Genomic DNA, 17,369 nt, shown 5'->3' with positions numbered 1-17,369 from the left:
GGCTTGAAGATGAACTCCTATCTGTATCTCAACTTTATTTGATACATTACACTATGGAGATTTCTTTTATTGGAGAAAGAGGTAAAAAAAAAAAAAAAGGTATGGATACTCTGATGACAGCTATGGCTTAGAGATGTTGAAAATGTTTCTTTACCTACAGATCATGTAGCCTTATTAATTGTACAGTTTAGCGCCATAGAACAGAGAAACGATTCACTTGGTTCATGTGGGAATAAAGCCGTGGACTTCAGGTCTGTTGGTAATTATGCTCTAATTAATTGAATTAGTAGTAAGAAAAAGTGATGGGAGTGACAGAGGGAAGTCTTCATGAAATTAATGTTCACCAGTTATAAATTGTAAATATTTAATTCTTGTTTCAGTTTTCCCTACTTTCATACATTTCTGAATTGTGTGTGGCCTAACAATCAGTTGTAGGCCTATAAAATAGAAATATTTCAAAAGTAGCTCAGGTAAACAAATAATGATGCAAATCTGAAAATGCATTCTCAGAGCAAAGGTAATTTATTTCTAAATACATTTCACCTGTCGTAAAGCTGTGTAAGAGCAAAGCAGCAACATTATTAGCATTGACTGTTTTGAGTTATTTATGTTATTCCCAATTTTCATGAGTAAAGATGATTGAAAAGTGAGAGTAAAAGGGAATAAAATAACATGCTCACTTGCTAATTTGCTGATAACAGCATATAGGCTAACTTTGTGGAGATGCCAATAATCAATCCCTCTCTCTTTCTCTCTCTCTCTCTGTCTCTCCCCCATATATCTATATGTATGTGTATATGTGTGTGTGTAGAAGTGGAATGTTAGTCAGACCAAGATTCGCATCATCTCAACAATTATATTTATCCTATTTGGCTGTGTCCTCTTTGTGGCTTTGCCCGCGATCATATTCAAGCACATAGAAGGCTGGAGTGCCCTGGACGCCATTTATTTTGTGGTTATCACTTTGACAACCATTGGATTTGGCGACTACGTGGCAGGTAAGTTCTTCCCGGCCCCCCACGTTGCTCACCTAACCTGTATCTTCTAGACTTTCCTAAAACTTGGGTTTATGATGAAATGCAATGGCTGTATGAGTTTCCCAGGGCTGCCATAACCAAGTGCCACAAGCTGGGTGGCTTTAAACAAAGGAAACCCATTCTCTCATGGAAGCTGGATATCAAGGTGCCAGCAGGGCCATGGTCCCTCTGAGACTCTGGGTAGAATCTTTCTTTGCTTCTTTCTGGTTTCTGGTGGAGGCCCTCAGTCCTTGGCTTATAGCTACATCACTCCCCCCTCTGCCTCTTCCATGCATAGTGTTCTCCTTATGTCTCTCCTTTTCTAATAAGGATACCAGTCATATTGGATTAGGGACCCACCTGACTCCAGTATGATGTCATCTTAACTAATTACACCTGCAAGAACCTTATTCTCACATAAGGTTACGTTCTGAGGTTCTAGGGATCAGGACTGCAGCGTGTCTTCTTGGAGGACACAAATCAACCCGTAACCGTGGCAGAGACAAAAAGGGACCCTGTGACACTGGAGACAAACAAAAGGGTAGAGTTGAGCAATTTATTTTTTATTCTGTGAAGGAAATGAAAATTGCCGGTTGTTCAGAATTTTACATTTTCACCCTAATTTTAGAAACCAAATATCTGCCTCTTACTTATTTTTGTAAGTGTTATAAGAATTCAGGTTTAATTTATTTTTGACCTTTCAACTTAGACTCTTTCCTGCCCTTAGTTTTAAAAACAGCTGCAAACTTCGGATGTTCTTGACTACTTAAAATCTTTTGTTTTCCTCTAAAATACTTACTCATTTAATTTTTAATTCTTAGAACAGCATTTTTGGCCTTACCTAAAGTATGCGTGTATACCTAGTGTCTACATTTTTCTATGCACATTTTTTTGATGACTCAAAAAATCAAGTCCCATTTGCTCTGTTGTATTTCTTAGATCTTATGTCCCTATCCATTCAACTCTTTCTTTCTCACTTATTATCCATCATCATTATTGTTGTAATTCCAATTTTAAATAAAATATAGTAATGGTGGTAAAAGTAAGTATGCTAGTCTATCATAGACCATTTTTACCAGCTTCTAAAAATCCAAACCATTCTTTTTTTTTTTTTGAAAAAATATTCACTTGGAAGTATTTAAAAAATCATGGTAAACATTATAGTAGGATTGTTTTATTAAATTTCTCAGAATAAACTCATCAGACTAATTTAGTTTTAAGAGAGTTTTATACTTTCTGACTATTCACTGTTTTATCTTTACCCAAACTACCACTTAAATATTTTCAGAAAAGAAAATATGTTCTGCAGTTCTATAAAAATCTCAGGGAAGTCTGAGAGTTCATCTGTTTCTATAGATTTTTTATTTCGGATTTAACCAGGCAAAGCCCTCCTTTGTGGGGAATGTATGATATCCTCGAAGCTGGGGATGTTTTCATGAACATAGCTTTGCTTTGGTCAAAAACACCATGTACACATCTCTGTACTGGATGGTGGCTCCAGGGAAAAAGAGGTACATCACTTTGGGGGAGAGCTTTTTGTTTTATAATTAGCAAAATGTGGGCAGAAGAATTTCAGACATTTGTAACTCTATATAAGAAGATAAGCTACTGTCCTAAAATACTCAGTTTCTACCTCTTATTGGAAATGTATAATTGGCTTGCGTAGACATGGAAAGTATGTTAATATAGGGGAAAATTAGACACAGTGATGATGACAAAAAGGATATTTGATCATTAATCTTAGGCTGTTTTATCACTTTATAAATATAATTAATAAGGTCCTAGAGCAATGTAGACTATAAAGGTATTATGGGATGAGTCTTCTATTTTCAGGCCAACTGCTTCATATTACTTGTGTTATTTTAAACAACTGAAAAACTGTGTCCATCCAGTATGTGGCCCTTATGGTCTGAGACTCTCTAAAAAACCAAAAATTATAAATAAAAATAAAGGTGGGTGGAATCCTAAAATTATACTGTATTTGTATTTGTGGCTTAGGGAAAAAAGCAAATATTTTTACTTTATGGTTTTGTAGATGAAAGAAAAAGTTTCAGCTTACTTTAAGAGATTAACACTCTGAAACTGGCTAGACTGGCTGGTTTGCACGGGTCTATTAGTAGCAACTCCCAACTGCCCAAGGAAGACGTCTTGTGTGTGTCAATGGGGACCCTGAATTCAAAATTCTGTCACAGTGTAGTAAGAGAGTAGGGTGACAAAAAGATACCTGTGCACCATTAAGTATAATCTAACAAGCAAACAGTAGGATTTATTGCATTGTTACCTCTCTTTAAATCTGTTACTTTAATTTTAGTTTTATTTCACAGAGGAAATAACAAAAAAGGGTAGAAATATACCTTGATAATAATTAGCACAGGAATTTGATATGATTAAAATGGCAAGTGCTAAGTAAGATAAATTAGAGAGGAGGCAGATTAATGCTAGTTTTGTCTGTTCACCTTCGTCTCTTTAATTTTGTATTATGTTTTACAGCCGTTGATCTTTGTAAAGCTGTAGAAACCTGTTCCTAGTACTATAGTCTTTACATGCTAGGTTCTTGTGTCCAGGGAGTGTTTTTTGGAATGACATGTGAATGAGGAGGCAGATGTGGCCAAGGTGGGGTAGAAATGTGTGCCCTTTGCAAGAGTCTTTGGAAAAATAAAATGTGCTAGGATTTCTTTTTAAAAGATCTTAGAAAATAATTGCCTCATATAGTTCACTAAAGTACACAAAATTAGCCTTTGCTTCTTGGCACCTTCTGACTGTAAAATTAGCTATCGAGCTAATGTGAGGTCCCCATCTTGGAATTATCAGTTATTTACTTTTTAGAACCTTCTGTTAGATGTCACCATAGATAGAGTTCTCATTTAATTTTACTACGTTTACCAGGGAAAAGCAAGAGGCATTGCTCTAACTTGAGCCTGCTCATCTTTCTACTGGGTTATAACTCTCAAAAGAACACAAAGATGTACGTCCCCTAATGCACACTCAGTATTTGATGCTCTTCTCAAACCCTGCAAAACCTGTTCCGAATACGATTAGGGTTCAATTACATTGTTACAAGGAACATCTCTGAAGCCAACTTAAATAACATGTTCTTCAAACTGTGGGCGTTTTTAAAAGATAAGAACATATTTTGGAAATTTATTTATAAATATTTAGGATACTGGTTGTAATATACCCACAATGTTGGTGTAGTTATTGGGAGCATCTCAAGAGCAACAAGTGATGATGTGATGGTTTAGACCAGACCTCTGAAATAATGCTCAACCCCAGGGAATAAACAAGAAAGGCAGACTTTCTATGATGAGAAGAAAATACGATGACAACTCCTAATTCTATGCACTTCTAAATCCCACTCCTTACTTTTTATTTTCCTATGTCACAATGTTTATGATACATTAGAGCATAATAAATTTCTTAATTCATAAATAACTGTGTATTTAGATTTGCACTTACAATACTTTTCCACTGTGGGTACTGTTGAATCCAAAGCATTTAGACACCACGAATAGGCAATGATCTCTGTGCATGTAACTGCATATGGGAATGCAGCACTTAGTACTTTTTCTGCAGGAAGAGATCTCCCAGCAAATTTTAATTTTATATTTATATAGGGAACATGTCTTAGTGGCATACTAAGGGTTTCCTTAGTGATTGGTATCTGCTTCTTCCTGATGGCCCTTTTTGCCCTCTCTCAGGGCTCAATGTTCTGGGGCTAAAAGGGACCTGGGAGGCCACAGAGTCAGTCCAACACTTTTGTTTAAAATATGACTAGGCAGACCCCTATTGCTAAAGGTAGTGAATGCAGAGTAACTCTTCAGAAAGGTGAGAAGGGAGAAAGGAAATTATTTAGCAAAGTGTCATTTAGTTGATTTTAAAAGCATTTATAATGATTTATATAGTCAAACTTGTAGAGATAAGTTAAAGTTCATGGCTAAATTATTATTTGACAATTAATGTTTATTCCCTATGTTGTGTTTCTTAACTTTTATCATTTTACTTTTTTTATTTGGACAGATGCCTGGAGTGATAAGTTGTTGAGTCATGCTTGCCTTATAGACTGAGAGCTAAATCAGCTTTTCTTAATTAAAATAAAAGAAATAATATTAAGTATATGGTAATGTGTGAAAGATTGTCTTTTACTTATTCAGGACTTGCTTTTACAACTTGTCTTCCTTTATTTTATTTTATTTTTTTTTATTTTTATTTACTTTGCGTTTTCATGCCCATATTGTCTTCCTTTAGAAAGGTCCATGGCTTTAAAAGAAAACACACACAAAAAAATGAGTTGATGATTCTTCAAAATTTGAGAAAAGTCAAATAATTAGCTAACTTAAAATAGTTTAAAATTCTTTTTCAAAGCTGGTGGCTCCTTTATTATATACTGTTAGGGTTAGAGGGGGTCATGGAATTGAAGACACACATTTTCACAGCTTGGTTAGAAGTTGCCCGAGCCGTCCTTCCAAATACTCCTTTTCATAAACCAGATTGATTCATGACAGGCAATGTGAATGGGTAAAAAAGCCAGATGCAAATTTATAGTCTCACAAAGAAGTGTCCTCACATTACCTAGTTTTCTAATAAAAAACAAAAATTCCAGGCAAAAATTCAGATGTTCTAAGAAATCCTCATGGTTGATATTAAATATCTGAGCATTGATTTATTTAACCATTGAAATACACCTCTTTGGAATTATAGTGAATGAAATGTAGTATATTTGGTTAAGTAATGAAATTTTCTTCATCATACATGTAGTTGTTGAATGTGTACTAGGTTAATCTGGCTTCATGCTTCCTGCCTTGTGCTCCCTCTATACAGAAAATATAACTTGGAACTTTCCCAGGTAAAATTCTTCTCCTGGTTCATTTACCTTTATAACATTTTTATAATTTTTCATAGTTCTATAATCATTTGTCATCACATTTTTTCGATTTGGGAAAAACATATTTGTATGTCTCATATTAAGAATGAAGTTTTCTTGGAATTAGGTTTTAAAACTCATTATAGGAAATGCAATTTTTAGATAACCAAACTATTACTTTCCTGTATAACCGAAATTATGACTCATTCATTGGATTGCTCAGAGCTTGCTTAAGTGAAGAGAATTTTATCACAAAAACATAAATCTCTGTTTAAAAACCATGGCAAGTTTTTTTTATTTTTTTTTCAAAACAATTTGTTCTAGTGGAGACCCTCTGGAAAACAGTATCTGATGTTGCCTAAGAGTTTTGCAACTATGTCAAAAGCCAGTTAGTAAAAGGGCTATTTATTGAGCTGATCACTGAGTAAAACTTTGCCAGGAATTCAACACGTAACAAGGAAAGTACCCAGAAAGGAGTGAGCTGTATTGGAGAACAGCCACCACCACTACCACAACAATGGCTTAGAAAAAATCACTTTGATCAGAAAGGGAGAATTGACGTGACTGCTATAGAGATGTATTTTATTCATCAGTCATTCATTAGTTTGTTTTAGGTGTTTAGTGAACACGTATTGTAAATTAAACACTATGCTTAGCACTTAGTGATAACAGTTGCTCTGATTCCTCTTCCTGTGGGACAGAATGTATGAAATCCAAGAACAACAATTAAATTACATAAGGAAATTTCTTCTCTTCCTGGTAGTTGCTCTGTTTTATAATGCAGGAAAATTCTGCAACGGGTCTGGTCACTCTTTGATTCAGCCATTGACTCCCAGCAAACTCACAAGAGAACTGATGGCCATCTGTTGATCAATTAAACGGCATTTGACCCAAAGTTCAGAATTCTCAGGGGACTATGGATAAACCAACAAGTTACGTAATTTCTAGGGTTCAGAATGCATATATAGAAGCATTGTAAAAGCATGTGGGGAAAAATGAGGAAGAAAGCATTCAGTGATTGATAATTAATTATAGCTTTGTGGGGCAAGCAGTAAATTGTACTAACTCTTGTGGAAAAAATATTCCAGATCGCTCTGTATTGAAATTTAAAGGTAATTTCTAGGGATAACTATTGAGTTCATCATGTATACTGTTCCATCTTTGTAAAGGATGAGTGAATGAGACGATGTGTTGATTTTTCTTCCTTTATGATAGTGAGGTTCTTGTTCTTCTCATGGCAGTTTTCTTAATTTAAGACCAAGCATATGGACTTCTTAAATGCTGAAATATAAAATCCCAAAATATAAGTTTGAATAGTAGAGGCTTAGATAACTTTTTTTGGCATTATGTTTTTCTGACTACATGGCATATGAGAAGTTTGATTTAGAGTAGGTGAGCTATTGTTTCATACTGAAGTCCTATTTCCATTTGAAAAAAAGGAAAACCGGATTTACAATATCACTGAAAGAGCCTCTCAGTTCTTGAAGCAACGAGAAACACCTTATTCAGTTAAATTACTATAACAAAAGAAAAATATACTGAAGCAGAAAATAAGATTTTTCCGTCCATTTTAAGGCAGAATAGCTTTAAATTTATTAAAATAAAGTTTAAAAAGAACCAAAATTAAAACGAATATTTGTTATCTAAACTAAACCAGGGTATTTTTCTTTGTAAATGCTTTGTGATTCAGAAAAAAAAAAAAACAATCACCAAAAAAGAAAATTGAATTTAAGGGGAAGGAGGTGTTTTACGTTCAGGTTCTTTGGAAGAAGCCAACTGTTGGCAATTTCTGGAGTGAGGACAGAGCCAGGTAAGGAGGCTCCTAGGGAAACGGTGCTTGTCTTCAGACTCACATGATTTCTAGATGAGAAGCTTGCAGGAACAGGTACACCTCCTTCTGCTGAGTGTTTTCAGCCTTAGCTGAGTATCTGCCACGTAGTATGGGCGAAATAGATTGGTGGGTAAATGATAAGAAAGACAATAGCTAAGATTGTAGGTGGCATGGACCACTGGATTCAATAAAAGAGCCTGCATTTTGGAGCTATGCAGACCTAGGTTTGAATTCTAGCTCTTTTGCCCCCTGCCTATATGGCCTCACAGATGTTACTTCATTCCTACCGAGATTATGACGTATCTATTTTAGAGTGGGATGCTTACTGTTAGAGTTTCAGGAAGCCAGTAGAAACCTGTCTTCTGTTCCTGAGATCCAAATAGACCATGACAGTGATGGAGATTAGATTATCGGCTTTATTTCTGATAAAGGCAGCTGGTGATGTGTCTTAAATCTATGGCCAAAGGGTCTTGTTAATAGCCCTGCCCTAAATCAATGGAAGTGTAAGGAGTAGAAATACAGCTCCCCTTGACACCTACCCACAAGGCTTTAGGATGAATGATTTCATTTATGTTGGTAATCAGGAAGTCTGACTTTGCACTCCTCTCTCCCAATCCAATTTGGAATATCCTGTAAATCAGCTGATGTGAGCATATTGACTGGGTTATGTAAGGCTATCAAGGCCAGGATAAAAAGATGCCTTCGAGGAGATACCTGCCATGACCTCATGGGCTGTTCTGCCCCCAGTTGACAATTCTTTGGAGCCAGATAGGAAGGGACTTCTTAATGTTGGATAGAAGAATTGTTCCTAGCAAAGTTAGGAAACCCACTTTATAGAGAGGATGGTTATGGTTTCCTAACAATAATGCCAGCCAGAAGAACCTTTCCTGAGTTATATTTTTAGTAGTTTAATGTGTTAGATTGGATTAGGTTCTGGCTGAGCTCCTTGTGAAAGTATCAGGGAAGGGAGATCCAGAAAGAGGTGGATCTAAAAGAAGCTGTAACATATCATAACAGAGAGGAAGATTAGACTTATTTTGACTACTTGGAAAAGTTTATAAGATTCCTGAAACCTTTGTACCTCCACCCCTGTTTGCTATTTTTATTGCCGTCTGTATGCTCTCCTATAATGATTAGCCAGAAAGCTCTTAAAATGGAAAGAACTTGTTTGTGCATTTTCAGTGGCAATAAAGGGAAAAAAAGGCAGTGGAGTGACTATTACCGCCAGGCTGATGGAGAACCCAGGAAAAAAGAGTGGGTTGTAGAAACCTACAGGCTGCATCTCAGGAGTCTGTGGAAAGAGAAGAAAAGGGAGTGGTGGAGATAGAGGGAGGAATTTTACAGGAAGTCAATAAAAGACTGGGTCTCTTAATAAGAAGAGACACATAGATAGGTTTCCCCGAACATAGCTGGACTGAAATGAATGCTCGTAGCAGCCAGGAATTTCTTTTTAAAAAATTTCCTAACTTAAAGTTAACAACCTTTCTTATCAAGTTATCCTGACATTACAGATATGTTCATTTAGATATGATTCTTAGAATTAATTAAATTGAAATTTAATTTATAAATCTTAAATATCAGAAAGTATGTTGGATTGGTGAGTTGTTTGACAAAACTGCTTATATATAGTATTAATTTTCTGAGATCATCTGACTGCCAGTATTTCATCTTAAGAGTGGCAATTTAAAAAGGAAAAACATTTTTTCCCCTGAGCTTAGAATCCACTAAAACTTGTGGGTTGAACATTTTACCCAAATATAGACCTTTTAGTGATTAAGCTAATTTACTCTTTTCAAACTGTGACATCCTGTTTATAAGAAAGAAGACTTATAAAAAGTCATCTTGAGCATGAACTAACTCTTCTAAAATCAACATCTTGGTGAACTTCTGTGTTAAATGAGTCACAAATATTTGGATGAAGATTTTTTGGTTTTGAAAGAGAAAGTATTTGGGAAAAAAATGTCATTTTGGTTTCATTGAAATGGAAACATTTGAAAAAATGGAATTCGCTGGTGAGCCTATCAAATAACAGGTTTCCGTACACATTTCCTAAGTCAGCTCTGTGGATTTGTAGAGTTGCCTCCCCCCTGAGCCAAGTCTTAACCATCACGAGATGCATTTAGCATCCATAATTCTTCCCAGAAATGATTTTTTTCAATGTTACGCAAAATAAAATTTTCACAATATTTTGAAGGTAATATCATTCACTTTGTAAACTGTACTCTTAAAAATGATTTGGTCCCAAAAGAAAGCTGAATTTGTGTCTAATTCACATTATTTACCTGATAGAAAAATGCCCTCTTTTTACTCTGATCCTTTATTATTTGAAAATGTCATTGTGAGCAATTCAAAGTCTAATTCAGGGTAACATTATACTCATTATTTCATACTTGATTTTTAATATATACTTGCAATTGATTAGCTGTTCTTCTGAACATATGGGCTGAATTTTTGTGAATTGAGTAAATCCTTGACTCCTGTGTAAGTGCCCCCAGTCTATGCTGCTGATCCTAAAAATCCTTATCTCCTGCTTTGTCCTGTTATTAAGTGTTAGATCTGCATTTAAAGGTCCTGCTGGGCATGACTTCTAGCACTTACACCCATCATGTCGCAGTTTAAATTACTCTTCTCTTTTTTTAGTCACAGCTCCTTTCCTAGGCAGTCATTGCCTCATCTCCCCAGTGAGGTTCGTTGGTCAGCAGAGAGCTCTTCCTCTCACTGGTCACACCAACTAATTGGTCATCGATTGATCCCTGATGATTCTGCCTCTGAAATGACTCTCCTTTCCTTCCCTACTTTAACTCGGGCATAATAATGTGTTAACCAGTTCAGAACAAAAGCTTCTCTCTCTTGGGGCTTCCTGGTCAATTCTTCCTTTTCTGCCACTAGATCTTTCTGTGCGTATCAGATGTGAATATAGAACTTATTTCTCTGTAAACTTTTACCTGTTCTCCACTGAGTTAGGATGGAGGCTTCACAATCTGACACAGCCTACTTGTTCTAGATTCCTCTCTTCCACGGGTGTGCTCCTTGGCTCTGTGCATATGAAACTTCATCCACTGCTAAAAGTCCTTTGAATATGCTGTGTGTTTTCTGCACTGAGCTATTCCATTTATCCTCCTTACTTAAGACTTACCTTCCCCATTCCAGAAGTAAAAACCATTTCTTCTTTGTCCTTCATAGCAGTTTTTAACTCTCTTTTGTTAGCACTCAATATACCCCATTTTGGTTAATTGTCTATGTGAGGCTTTCTTGAGCTAAATTATGAGTTTCTCAAGAGAAGAACTTGATTCCTTATTTGTGAAAATAAGTAGTAGTTTCAATGTTCAGGGCTTAAAAAGTGACCCCATGAATATGTGTTGAATGAAGGACGTGCTGAAATGAATCTAGATTCTCATAGGTGCAGTTATTGTCCCAAATGGATGGAAAAGTACCTCAAGGGTTAGAGTAAAGAAAAATAGCTCCTTTGTCAATTTTTTTCTCAAGAGCTACAGATTTAAATATATGACAAACATGGGAATTCCTCTGAAAAGTCAAAGAATAAAGAATGGCAGTATCACCTGCAAATTACTGTTTGTTCTCATGAGACCCATCAATGCATTGTTTCCGCCATTTGTCACCAATCCATTGTATTGGTGACTTTAAAATAAGAGTCATCACTAGAGTTGCCCACTTCCTGTTCAGTTCGCCTTTAAGTAAGTTGGTTTGCATGTAAGTATTGGCAATAAGGTAAATGCAATAAAAAATGTATAATATCTACCTTTTACTTGTTACAATAGAGCTAGAAAGAGAAACTTAAAGCATATGGAATAATTAAGTGCTAAACTGAGAGAGATTATAATAAATTAAAACAAAACATGGAGCAAGGAAAAATCATTATGACCTGGAGATGTAATGAAAGGTCTCATTAAGAAGAACTTATTAATATTTAACTTGTTCATGAAAAATAGATAAGAATTATGTGAGTGAAAATGAGAAATTCAATATGAAGAAAATAACATAGATCAATTGACAAGAATTCAGTTAATAACTTTAGCAAATATTAATATTTAAATTGTTTATTCCTAGGAATATGAAATTATTTTGTTCTGCCTTGTTTTTCTCTCGCAGGTGGATCTGACATTGAATATCTAGACTTCTATAAGCCTGTTGTGTGGTTTTGGATCCTTGTAGGACTTGCCTACTTTGCTGCTGTCCTGAGTATGATTGGAGATTGGCTTCGAGTAATATCTAAAAAGACAAAGGAAGAGGTAAGAACTAAGAAGTGTGCAAAAACACTTCTATGTAGTTAATTCTGCAAAGGTTATTTTTAATTTTTTTATTGTTTGCATTATTAAATAATTAAACATTGGTTACATTTTTAATAGTTATGTTTATCATGAATTCACTGTATGAGGCTATAGGAAAATATATGAGTTATAATCCATTTATTTAAAAATATTTACTAAATACCTTTTATGTGCTAGGTGCTATCTAGAAACTGAGGGTACTTTGTAATGAAGAAAGATGTAACTAAAAAATATTTTCGTCATTATTTCTTTTTCTTTTGTTTTTTTTCCCTTGAAGAGCACAAAGTGAATGTTATTCCCCAGAGCAAAATATAATAGACAATATTTGTATTAAGGTATCAGTAGCATGGAATAGTGAATGTTTTCCATAATTTTGAATTTTTTGCTCTATTCAATTATTTTTTTAATGTCTGCATAAATGTGGACACACCCCTGCATGACATATATATTCCAAAGCTGTATGCATTATGGCTATTTTCCTTGTATGTAGATTTTAGTTGTTCAAAAAGATATCTGTTCACCTATTTTGTAGGACTACACATATAGAAATGAACATTAGAATTTTGACCCATGACATTTTGGAAAATTTGAAATTTACATACTGATTGTGAAATTTTATTTTGAAATTAAATTTTGATTTTATATTTACATGTCCAGAAGTACTATTAGTTTGATTGTGACAGAATAGTGTTTTATTATGAATTCTGTTTTTTTTTTCTTGCTTTTTGAGTGTAGGAGTTAGTCAGCTTTGTTAATTATTTCAGAGAACAACAAATTTGTAAAACCTGCCTCTATAATACTCATTGTCTTCCTTTAACTACCCCCTCTATTTCATTATCTGGTGTTCATATGCATGTATAGTAAAAGGGGAAATTTTATGTATTGAGGAAATTGGCATAGATTATCTGATTACAAACCAGCACTTTTTGTGGTAGTACTAGTTGGTACAAAGTATTAATACATTTTTCTAGAGTAATGAGATAACCATTTGTATTAGTCTACTCAGGCTGTTAAAACAAAATACTTCAAACTGGGTGGCTTAAACAATAGACATGTATTTTCTCACAGTTCAGGAAGGTGGAAGGTGACAGCAGGGATAGTTTCCGGAGAGGCCACTCTTCTAGGCTTGCAGATGGTGTCTTCCTTTTGTGGCCTCACATGTCCTTTTGTCTGGGCACACGCATGGTGGGGCAGAGAAAACCTGAGAGAGCTCAGTGTCTCTTCCTCTTTTTTTTTTTCTTTCATAATATTACAGGGGTACAAATGTTTTGGTTACATGGATTCTTTTGGTACTGCTTGAGTCTAAGTTATAAGTGTGCCCATCACTTATAATGTGATAGGTACATTGTACCTGTATGATTTCACCCATCCTCATCTCCCCACCCCCACCTGCATGATTTATGTTGAGTTTTACTTTCATCTGTGCACATGAGTGCTGATCGGTAGTTCCAATTTAATAGTGAGTACATGTGGTGTTTGTTTTTCTATTCTTGCAATACTGAGGAGGATGGTCTCCAGTTCCATCCAGATTTTGCAAAAGGTATTAATTCATTTTTTTATGGCTGAGCAGCACTCCATGGTGTACATATACCACATTTTATTAATCCACTCATGAATAGATGGGCACTTGGATTGATTCCACATCTTTGCGATTGTGAATTGTGCTTCAATAGACAAGTATCTTTTTGAAAAAATGACTTTTTTCCTTTGGGTAAATACCCAGTAATGGGATTTATGGATCAAATGGTAGGTCTACTTTTAGTTCTTTGAAGAATCTCTATATTGTTTTCCATAAAGGTTGCACTGTTTTGCAGTCCCACCAACAGTGTAAAAGTGTTCCTTGCTCTCTGCATCCATGCCAGCATCTATTGTTTTGGGACTTTTCGATAAAAGCCATTCTCACTGGAGTTAGGTGATATCTCATTGTGGTTTTGATTTGCATTTCTCTGATGATTAGTGACATTGAACATTTTTTCATATAATTACTGTCCATTTGTCTATCTTTGTATGAAAAGCTTCTGTTCATGTCTTTTACCCACTTTTTAATGGGGTTTTATTTTTTTCTTGCTGATTTGCTTGAGTCTTTGTAGATCCTGGTTATTAGCCCTTTATTGGATGTATGGCATTCAAATATTTTCTCCCATTCTATAGGTTGGCTATTTGCTCTGTTGATTGCATCCTTCGCTGTGCAGAAGCTTTTTAATATAATCAAGTCCTATTTATTTTGTTGCTGTGATTGCCTTTTGGGTCTTCTTCATAAATTATTTACCTAGGCTGATGGCTATAAGAGTTTTTCCAACATTTTCTTCTAGAATTCTTATGATTTCATGTCTTAGGTTTAAGTTTGTTATCTATCTTATATTAATTTTTGTTAGTGGTGAGAGATTTGGATCCTGTTTCAATTTTCCACATGTGGCTATCCAATTTTCTCAGCACCATTTATTGAATTGGGATTCTTTTCCCCAGTGTTTATTGCTCTCCACTTTGTCAAAGATCAGATGGCAACATGTGGATGATTTTATATCTAGGTTCTCTGTTATGTTCCATTGGTCTATGTATCTATTTTTTATGCCAATACAATGTTGTTTTGGTGACTCTAGCCTTGTAATATTGTTAAATATCTGGTAAAGTGATGCCTCTAGATTTGTTCCTTTTGCTTAAGGTCACTTTGGCTATTCAGGTTCTTTTCTGGTTCCAAATGAAGCATGAAATTATTTTTTCTAGATATGCAAAAATGATATTGATATTTTAATGGGGATTGCATTGAATTTGTACATCATTTTGGGTAGTATAGATATTTTAACAATATTGATTCTACTGATCCATGAGCATGATATATTTTTCCATTTGTTTACATCATCTGTAATTTCCTTTCTCAGTGAATCACAATTCTCTTTGTAGAGATCTTTCACATTCTTGGTTAAATATATTCCTAGATATTTTGTTTTCTTTGTACATTTGTAGCTACTCTGAAAGGTATTGAGTCTTTGATTTGATTCGTAGTTTGACTGCTATTGGTGGATAGGAATGTTACTGATTTATGTACATTGATTTTGTAGCCTGAGAATTTGCTGAATTTATTTTATCAATTCCAGGAGTCTTTTGATGGAATCTTTGGGTTTTCTAGATACAAGATCATATCATCAGCAAAAGTAATAATTTGACCTCCTTTTTCCCCATTTGGATGCCCTTAATTTCCTTCTCTTGACTGATTGCTCTGACTACAACCTGTAGCACTATGTTGAATAGAAGTGGTAAGAATGGGCATCCTTGTCTTCTTCCAGTTCTGATTAGGAATGCTTTCAACTTTTCCCCATTCAGTATGATGTTGGCTGTGGGTTTGTCATATATAGCTTTTATAATTTTGAGCTATATTCCATGTGTATCTGTTTTGTTAAGAGTTTTTATCATAAAAGGGTGCTGAATTTTGTCAAATGCTTTTTCTTCTGCATCTGTTGAGATTATCATGTGATCTTTGTTTTTGCTTCTGTTTATGTGGCAAATCACATTTATGGATTATATATGTTGAACCATCTTTGCATTCCTGGGATGAAGCCCACTTGGTTGTGGTGGATTATTTTTTTTCATGTGCCACTGAATTCAGTTTGCTACAATTTTGTTGAGGATTTTAACATCTATATTCATAAGGGACATTGGTCTATAGTTTTCTTTTTTAGTTGTGTCCTTTCTTGGCTTTGGTATCAAGTCAGTACTGGCTTTGTAGAATGAGTTGGGGAGTATTCTTTCCTTCTCAATGTTATGAAATAATTTCTATAGTATGGGTACCAATTCTTCTTAATAGGACTGATAAAATTCAGCTGTGAAACCATCTGGTCTAGAACTTTTTTTTGTTTGAAGATTTTTATGGCTGCTTTAATTTCTTTGCTTGTAATTGGTCTGTTCAGAAGTTCTATTTCATTCTGATTCAGCCCTGGGAAGTTGTGTATTTCTAGAAATTTGTCCATTTTCTCAATATTTTTGAGTTTATGTGCATATAGATTTTTATAGTATTCACAAATGATATTTTGTATTTCTGTGGTATTAGTTGTAATATCACCTTTTTCATTTCTGATTGAGCTTATTTGGGTCCCTTCTTTTCTATTTCTGGTTAATCTACCAAGAGGTATATCAGTTTTGTTTATCTGTCCAAAGAACCAACCCTTTGTTTCATTAATCTTCTGTAGTGTTTTCTTTTTCAATTTCATTTAGTTCTACTCTGACCTTAGTTATTTTTTTTTCTTCTGCTGCATTTGTGATTGGTTTGTTCTTCCTTTTGTAGTTCCTTGAGATGATTCTTTAGATTGGTGATTTCCTATCTTTCTGTATTTTTGATGTAGACATTTAAGGCTATGAATTTTCCCCTTAGGACTGCTTTTGCTGAGTCCCACAGATTTTGCTTACTTGTATCCCCTTTGTCATTTATTTCAAGGAATAAATTCCCCACACAAGAGATATAGCCTGGATGAATGGATTAAAAAATAGAAGCCAATTCTCTGCTGTCTCCAGGAAACACATATAACCCACAAGGACTCATTCAGACTTAAGATGAAGGGCTGGAAAAAAATATTCCAGGCAAATGGAAATCAAAAGAAAGCAGATGGAATCATTCTCTAAGAGATAACATAAACTTCAAATCAACAATAGTAAATAAAGACAAAGATAGTCATTATAATAATAATAGTAAAGGGAACAATTCATTGAGAAGACATAACAATCCTAAATATTTATCCACCCAACAGAAGTGTGCCCAGATTCCTAAAGCAAATCCTACTAGAGCTAAACAAAGTGAGAAAAAGCAACATTGTAATTTCTGGGTACTTCAACACCCCACTAACAGAACTGGACAGATCCTCCAAGCAGAAAATGAATAAAGAAACACTGGACTTAAGTGGAATTCTAAAGCAAATGGGCCTAACAGACATTTATAAAACATTCTACCCCAAAACGACTGAATATACATTCTTCTCATCAGCACATGGAATATTCTCTAAGATTGATTACATTTTAGGCCACAAAACATGTCTCAAAAAATTAAAAAAAAAATAGAAATTATACCATGTATCTTCTCAGGCCATAGCAGAATAAAATTATAAATCAACTCCAACAGAAACACTGAATTCTACACAAAGTCATGGAAATTAAAGAACCATCTACAGAATGATTAGTAGGTCTTCCTCTTAGAAGGACACCAGTCCTATCAGATTATGGCCCTGCTTTTATGACCTCATTTAACCCTCATTACCTTGTGTAAAGCCCTATCTCCAAATGAAGTCATTTAGGGCTTGCATGTATGACTTTTGGGGAGACACAATTCAGATCATACCACCATTCTTTCAAATAAGTTCAAATTTCTACACAACTGATTTATTTAA

General features: G+C 34.8%; 1 protein-coding gene across 3 annotated transcripts in view; it reads left to right on the top strand.

The window, feature by feature from the left end:
- The window catches only part of KCNK2 (potassium two pore domain channel subfamily K member 2), a 179,805-nt gene that overhangs the window by 137,818 nt on the left and 24,618 nt on the right, over window positions 1-17,369 (top strand). For all 3 annotated transcript variants that reach the window (XM_012781754.3, XM_012781755.3, XM_012781752.3), the window contains exons 5-6: window positions 812-998; window positions 11,819-11,958. In XM_012781754.3, coding sequence (XP_012637208.1) covers window positions 812-998; window positions 11,819-11,958 — 327 coding nt within the window. The remainder of the gene's footprint in view (window positions 1-811; window positions 999-11,818; window positions 11,959-17,369) is intronic.

Source organism: Microcebus murinus, chromosome 23 (assembly GCF_040939455.1).
Source record: "Microcebus murinus isolate Inina chromosome 23, M.murinus_Inina_mat1.0, whole genome shotgun sequence".
Classification (NCBI taxonomy): domain Eukaryota; kingdom Metazoa; phylum Chordata; class Mammalia; order Primates; family Cheirogaleidae; genus Microcebus; species Microcebus murinus.
Note: the sequence above shows the minus strand (reverse complement) of the source record. Positions and strands in the feature narration are given on the sequence as shown.